Here is a 7,483-nt window from a genome sequence, read left to right on the forward strand (position 1 = left end):
TTTTACTAATGTCACTATGAGTCTGTTAATCTCTCTGACTTTAGTTTTTCCATCTATGAAGATTAAATTTCCTAAAACACTGCTTTCATTATCTCAGCTTCCTAATGGATCTTTTTGCCTATCTCAGCAAGTACAAATTTCTCTTACAAGCCTCTCAATAAAGAGGCTCATGTTTACCTATTCAATGTTATCTATTTCTCTTCTACACCCACTCTCAACAGGTCAAACCATTCATCATTTCCTGTGTACTTCTGCATCCTTGCTTTTGCTGTTATTCCTGACTGAAATACTCCTCCAAATTCTATTCATTCTTCAAGGTCCAGCTTAATATTATCTTCTCTAAGAAAGTGTCCCTCATACCCTAATATAATCGGTGCCACAATTTTGACTTAATTAAATGTTATCTGGAAACATCATCTAATTGTATTTTGTGCTTTTATTTTGTATCTTCAACTAGCCCATAACTTTGAGGCCAAGATCTGATTATGTCCCTTTTCTTTGAAATCCTGTAGCAGCACCCCATCACACTAAGACTAAAGAGCAACCACCTTTCAATGACCATAACCAGGGCCTAATTTCTCTTTCTCAGCTTATCTGAGACCACTTCTCATCTTGTACCCTGCATTAGCTACACTGAACTATTCTGTTTCCTTAATTGGTGTTCTAGTTTTTCACTTCTCCATGCGTGCATTCTCTCTGCTGAGACTGTTTCCTCCCTTTCTCTGTTTGATGAGCTCCTACTTATTTATCTGTCCAGATTCAAGTCTAATGTCATCTGCTCTAAGAAGCCTTTCATGCTTGCTCCTAGGGAAAATAGTTGCTCCTTCTGTATTTGCATATCCCTTTTCTAGCACTTATTGCATGGTATTATGATACATGGTTTAAATTTCTTTCTCTCCTATGACAGTCTTTAAAGGAAAGGATTTTATCTTATTCACTTTGTACCTGTATTGGGTTGAATAGTGTCTCCCATACATTCATGTCTACCCAGAACCTCAGAATGTGACTTTATTCGGAAATAGTCTTTGCAGATGTGATTAGTTAAGATGAGGTCATACTCATTTAGTGTGAGTCCTAAACGCAATGACTGGAGTCCTGAAAATAAGGCCATGTGACAACAGAAACAGAGGATGGGGGGAAACAGCTACAAGACAAAGAACAGCAAGGACTACTGGTAACCACCAGAAGCTAGAAAGAGGTATGGAAGGATTCTTCCCATAGAGGCTCAGAGGGAGCACGGCTCACTGACACCTTGATTTTGGAATTCTAGCCTCTAGGACTATAAGAGAATAAATTTCTGTTGCTTTAAGCCACCTGATCTGTGGTAATTTGTTACAGTAGCCCTAGGAGACTAATACAGTACCCCTAGACCCTCATATCAGTATGTACATGTAGTGGACATTCACATAGTTGTAGAATGAATAGTAGATGTTCAAATGATTAAAACAAAAACCTTAAAGAATACATTTTCGTACACATTATATCTTTTAAAATCTTTTCAACGATCCCGTAAAATAATGTAATGTAATATAAGTATATTATTATACTTATGTTACAAATGAGAAAACTGGCTCAGAGATTAAGCCAACAGCTCTGGATCACAAAGCTGGTACCAGATGCTACAGTCCAGATCTTCGGATTCTACTCTAGTGATCTTTCTAGTAGATTAGGGTACTTTCATAATTACTCAATTAACTGATGGAACCCTTTGGAATCCCTATTGCATGTTGTATTTCTCTTGTGGTTGTTATGGTATACCTGTCTTAAATAATAATTCGTGTTCTTGTCTCAACTCCTTATTCCACGTAAATTCCAGGTTGGTGAAGAAGGATTACTTGCATTTGTATCTTGCTCTGTCTGACATAGTGCCTAACACATAGTGAGTGTTCATCAAATTGGACTGAATAGATACCTGGAGAGCACTAGAATGGTCATTTTGACAGGCCAGTTCTTGCTCAACCTCGGAAACTTCCAGTAGATTCCGCTCACTGACCAACCGTGATAGCTCTCCAACCACTGTCACATGCTTTGATACAGTCCCAGACATCTTCTTAAACTGTGGATAATTCTCAACAAATGCCTGCCATTGGGAAAACATTAATAGGAGGTTCTGTTAGTTCTTGAGTGAGGACAGGCATGTATTAAGAAGGAAAAAAAAAAAAAGCAAGGATTGTTTCCTGCCCAAACTAAGCAACCTACACCTTTCAATCACATGTGATTTTGTTATTCTTAAAAAGAGAAAATACTGGATTCATCAGCAGATTGAGTTTTTAAATAGTCCAAAAATGACTGAAGAATGGAAGGAAGCACATGGCTTATTATGAAGTTTTCACTATATTGTTTACTAAAGAAAGACATTACAGAGTAAGTCTCAAACCAAACATAATAAATCAAGACAGAAATCAGACCTAGACAATTCCAGAAATGTTGTTTACATGAACATTTCCAAAGTCTTGCATGCCAGTCATGCATGTACATGTTCAATTTACCTTCATGTCTGCTATTGATTCTAGTTTTTGCTGTTCTTTCGGTTTCTTCTTCTGAAAGTCTTCCATGAGATTCTTTATATTGCTACCAATCTCAGCAAAGTTCAGATACATATTCTGTGAAAAAGGAAGCAGAAAAACAAAAACGGTTCTATCAACTAGTCTGACCTTCAGACAATTTAAAACAAGAAGTGAAAAAGAGTCTTGTATACAATTAGAATTCAAAGGCAAGAATTCCATTTTAATTACCAAATTTGGACACAGGCCAGGACACTGATGATGAATACCATTACTATTTTCACAAAGGGCTAGTTGATAGGAAGGGAAGTAATTCAACTGGGTTCAAAATTTTAAAAGTATGTGGTTTCTACACTGTTAACCACTCGGAGGGGGATCTCTGTAGGAGATCCTGGATAGAGTGGGAGAACAACATGGAACAAAACTCAAAATCATTAAAAAAAAGAAAAAAGGGGGGGACCAGGTTTGCTGGTCTGATAGAGTCTGGTGGAACCCCTGAGACTATGGCCCCTAGCTGCCCTTCAGGTCTGGAACTGAATCCACACCTGTGGCTTCCAGTCAAACAAAAGAACTGAACATTACATTAGGTAGATACACTCCTTGGAGAGAGAATTATGGGAGAATAGAATAGCTCTGTATACACAGGAAGACAGCTCAGGGGGGCAGAAGTACATGGGAGGGAAGGACACAGGGAAGAAGCAACTATGGGGAGGAAGTGGAAGGGGAGCTATTGCATTGTGGGAAATTTCAGTCAATGTCATGAGACAAAGTGTATGTGAGCTGCTGTATGAAAATGAATTTGCTTTGTAAACCTTCACCCAAATCACATTAAAAAAAAATATATGGTTTCTATGAAAAAAATATTGTAAAGGGTCAGAATCCAAGTCTTTTGCCTTTCCTCAGGATGCAGTGTATCTCCATCCTTCTATCATCTTCCACATGAAATTCCATACAGACTCCCGCTCAAAGAAACCAAAGTTGATCTTCTTACCTAAATATAATTATGCTATAAAAAAATAAAAAGCAAAATACCTACGTTTGCATAGAATTCATCATTTTCAGCAGAAAGAACCACTTCTCTCAAGTCTTTACTGATCCCTGGCACTCTGGAAAGATCAATCCGATTGTTGTTTATGCCCAATAGTTCATGGACCATGGCCTGATATGTCCACTAAATAAAGAATTGCAACAACAAATAAAATTGGTAACTGACAAAACATGGCAACAGTAATTGTTCAGGAAAACAAATAAAATTTAATAACATTCTTAGTAATTAGCCTTCTTTACATGGAGCTTCTCTATTTAGCTCAAATTACATTAATATTTTGTGTTATAATAAGCATTAAGATTGTTATTTTAATTGGTTAAGCACTCAAAAGTCAAAATACTTTTAGATTTTACACTTTTGGAAGAAGGGTACAAAAATTAATTTTCCTGATAGAAAGAAAACAAATTAGATCTATCATTAGCTCCAATCTTTGCCTGTGAATTAAGAGTGTATTTTTGGTTTCACAGATAGGGCTATATTAGTACTGCAGTTACAAGCTGTACCACTTCCTGTATGCTTCTGTGGTTTTCTGCAGCATGAAAAGTGTGTTCTTGCAGATCTGAGTACTGCTATATTTATCCTGGGAACACTAATATTATCAGAAAGAACCTTATGAATTGATCAAAATACTGGCATATTCAGAAGCTTGCCTCTGCCTCCATTTCATTTTATATTTTTTCTTAATATGAATTGTGAAGAAGGATTGGTTTCCAGTGCTACAAAAAGTGAACTTACTTGGTAAAACTTTCTAGTTTTTGAAAGAAATTTGAGAAATCTCAAATTCTGTCTTCTCACCATTTATGGACAATGGATTAATTTAACCATAAGCCCATTAGTCAAAAGTAAGTATTTTCCAACAATTTACCTTCTAAATCTTGCTAGAAAAATATATATTGGTATACTTCATTTTAAGCAATCTATATTTACCAAGAAATAATTTAAGAGGTTATAAAACAAATTGCTTTATTCCTAAAAGATTTGCCATAGGAATCCTTGAAAAAGCAAGTTCATTTAGGGTATTTAAAGGAAGTACAACAAAACGCTTCATGCTTCTATAGATAATATAATGTGTAAGCTTCTACCATAGTATTTATTATATAATTAAAATTATATACCTACTACTGTTCCCATTGGACCATGAGCTCTATTGAGGGCAGAAATTGTACCTTTCACCCTTTTATCTCCAGAACCTAATACAGCATCTCATACATACTAGGCGCTCAGTGAAATTTGTTGAATGTTGGTTTTCTTTGGAGAACAGAATTACAGGCAATTATTTTTCTCTCTACTTCTTTACATTTACAAAAGTTTCTTTAGCAGACATATATTACTTTGAACTTTAGGAAGATAAGGCTGTTTTATATAGAGAAGTTTCATTCCACAGCCACAGATTTCCATTAGCATTAACATTATTATAAGCTTGGAAGAAACTGAAATATAGACTGTACCTTTCTCAAAAAACTCACAGTCACTATTAACAAAACACCCATTACGTGCAAGACATTGTTCTTGTACTTGAAGAACACTGGTAAGACACAGTGTGTCTTGAAGGAATGTATAACATAGCAAGGGTGAGAACAACAAAAGATACAACATGGCAAAGAAGCATGAGACATAAGACAGAGACAAAGTTCTATAGTGAATGTAGGGAGAAAAGAACATGTTTGACCAAACATTTAAGTTCAAGGAGACGTCAAACGGCCTTTGAGTGGTTTTAAGGAAATATTTTGATAGGTGGCAATAGGAAGAGAAGGTAGTCCAAAAATTCTACAGTTTAGGCAGAGTTTATAACATGAATAAAAAGCATGATGGCAGGAAACCATGGGGCATATTTGGGCAGCAGTGACTAGTCCAGTTTTATACGAGGTTGAGCCCTTATTATGAAGGCTCTGGGATGCTGAGTTGAGAAGTTTACACTTAACTCAGTAGGCAAATGGTAACCAATGATGATTTTAAGCCAGGGGAGTAATAGGATTAGAGCTATACTTTAAGAAATGTAATTTTTAACAACAGTGTAATTTTTTAACAAAAAATGTAATTTTTTACATCAGAGTGAGAAGAAATTGAAAGTGGGGAATCAACTAGATGACTATTTCAGTATTCTTGCACGAGATTAAGGTCTGCATCAAAGTAATGGCAGTAAGAATAGAAAAGAGCAAACGGAAAGGAACACTAGAAAAGTAGAATCTATAGCACTTAGAAGTTGACTTTATTAGGGGTGGGGAGTAGCGGCAGAAAGGGACAGGAAGGATAAGGCAGAAGAAAGTGTCAAAGATAACTGTGGCTGGAAGAATGGTGAAACCAATACATCAGGAAACACAAGGCAAAAACAAGAATAGCTGAAAATAAGGAGGCAAAAAAATGGATCATGCTGTCAATACCCATTTCTGCATTTTGATAGATACCACTTAAAATCATCCTTATAGTTCACCAATGAAGGTTTATTTGCACCTGGTTTAGCAATGGGGTAATGGCATCATCACAGCGATCTAATATAAGCAGCAATGGAGGAACCTCAGTGCGCCGGAATTCAAAAAGTTCATATTCTTTAGTTATCACTTGCTGTGGGTGAGACAGAAAGATAGTTTGGTCAACAAATTTGTTGTAGATAAAGATGACATAAATAATAAATTAACACATAAAACCACATCTAACAATAGTTCTTTGTACCTGCATAGGCCTTCCATAAAAGGAATCAAAAGCTTCACAAGTTTGTGTTGTTGTTATGTGCCGTCGAGTTGGACCTGACTCATAGCGACCCCTCCTTGGGTTTCCGAGGCAGTATCACTACGGAAGTAGACTGCCCCATCTTCCTTCCGAGGAGTGGCTGGTGGGTTTGAACCGCCCGCCTTCTGGTTAGCAGTCAAGTGCCTTAGGTACTATGCTACCAGAGCTCCCTTTACAAGTTTAGTAGCATTCAATTTAAGAGGTATTAGGATTCAGAACCTGATTTTACAAGTGTTTTAACTGGATAAAAACATGGTCAAATAGCTTGTGGATGTTACCTGAGTTGGAATTGAATAATCTTAGCTTTAATGTGTTGTCTTTGATATTTGGATTGCAACTACTGACCTCTTTGCCATTGCCAGTAACCTAACACATCATCTCCTTGGTTCTGCATAAAATGTTCTTTTCTTTTTCTTATATTTAAGGTGTTGTTGTTGTTGTTATGTGCCATCGAGTCGGACCTGACTCATAGCGACCCCTCCTTGGGTTCCCGAGGCAGTATCACTACGGAAGTAGATTGCCCCATCTTCCTTCCGAGGAGTGGCTGGTGGGTTTGAACCACCAGCCTTCTGGTTAGCAGTCAAGTGCGAAATAAATAAATTTATTTCCATAGGGAAATAAATGGTCTTCATGTTCTTGAGCCAAGGTAGGCAATACTATACCTTAACACATTCAGCAAGTCTTTTTGCTGCCTCTGATGAAAGCTGATAACGAATCATGGGACACTTCTTCAGAGACAGGAGGAGAGCTGTTAGCCCTTGAGTTGTTCTGGATAGCTGAGCTGGATCCCAATTTCGACCCTTTTTTGTTAAAAACATACATTCAAAGAAAATATGTGAATTTTTTTTACAAGTCCAATTATTTGCTGAATTAATTCCCACCTGATGAATTAACTTAATTTTTGATCCTTTTCTCCCATACCTGGCAGCAACCCAAAATATTAAGGGAGAACAAGTGAGGATTCACAGCAATGTAATCACCATAAAATTCCTGCAAATAAAGAACACGAAGATCAGTCATTTCATAAACTCCCATTTTATCATGCAGTAATGTTAAATGCTAAACAGAAGGTTGGCGGTTCAAACCCAACAGCCACTCCTCGGAAGGAAGGTTGGGCAATCTACTTCCGTAGTGATACTGCCTCGGAAACCCAGGGAGGGGTCGCTATGAGTTGGTCTGACTCGATGGCAAACAACAACAACAA

The 7,483-nt window shown here is 37.0% G+C and overlaps 1 protein-coding gene across 1 annotated transcript in view; it reads right to left on the minus strand.

Annotated features, from left to right (window-relative positions):
- VPS45 (vacuolar protein sorting 45 homolog) overlaps positions 1-7,483 on the minus strand; it is a 133,174-nt gene that overhangs the window by 109,181 nt on the left and 16,510 nt on the right. The window contains exons 5-10 of the mRNA XM_007950964.2: positions 7,201-7,269; positions 6,942-7,079; positions 6,004-6,114; positions 3,541-3,675; positions 2,490-2,603; positions 1,913-2,080 (exon numbers count right to left, since the gene is read on the minus strand). Coding sequence (XP_007949155.1) covers positions 1,913-2,080; positions 2,490-2,603; positions 3,541-3,675; positions 6,004-6,114; positions 6,942-7,079; positions 7,201-7,269 — 735 coding nt within the window. The remainder of the gene's footprint in view (positions 1-1,912; positions 2,081-2,489; positions 2,604-3,540; positions 3,676-6,003; positions 6,115-6,941; positions 7,080-7,200; positions 7,270-7,483) is intronic.

This window comes from Orycteropus afer, unplaced genomic scaffold (genome assembly GCF_000298275.1).
Source record: "Orycteropus afer afer isolate SDZICR_OR568_19922 unplaced genomic scaffold, OryAfe1.0 scaffold00290, whole genome shotgun sequence".
Lineage (NCBI taxonomy): Eukaryota > Metazoa > Chordata > Mammalia > Tubulidentata > Orycteropodidae > Orycteropus > Orycteropus afer.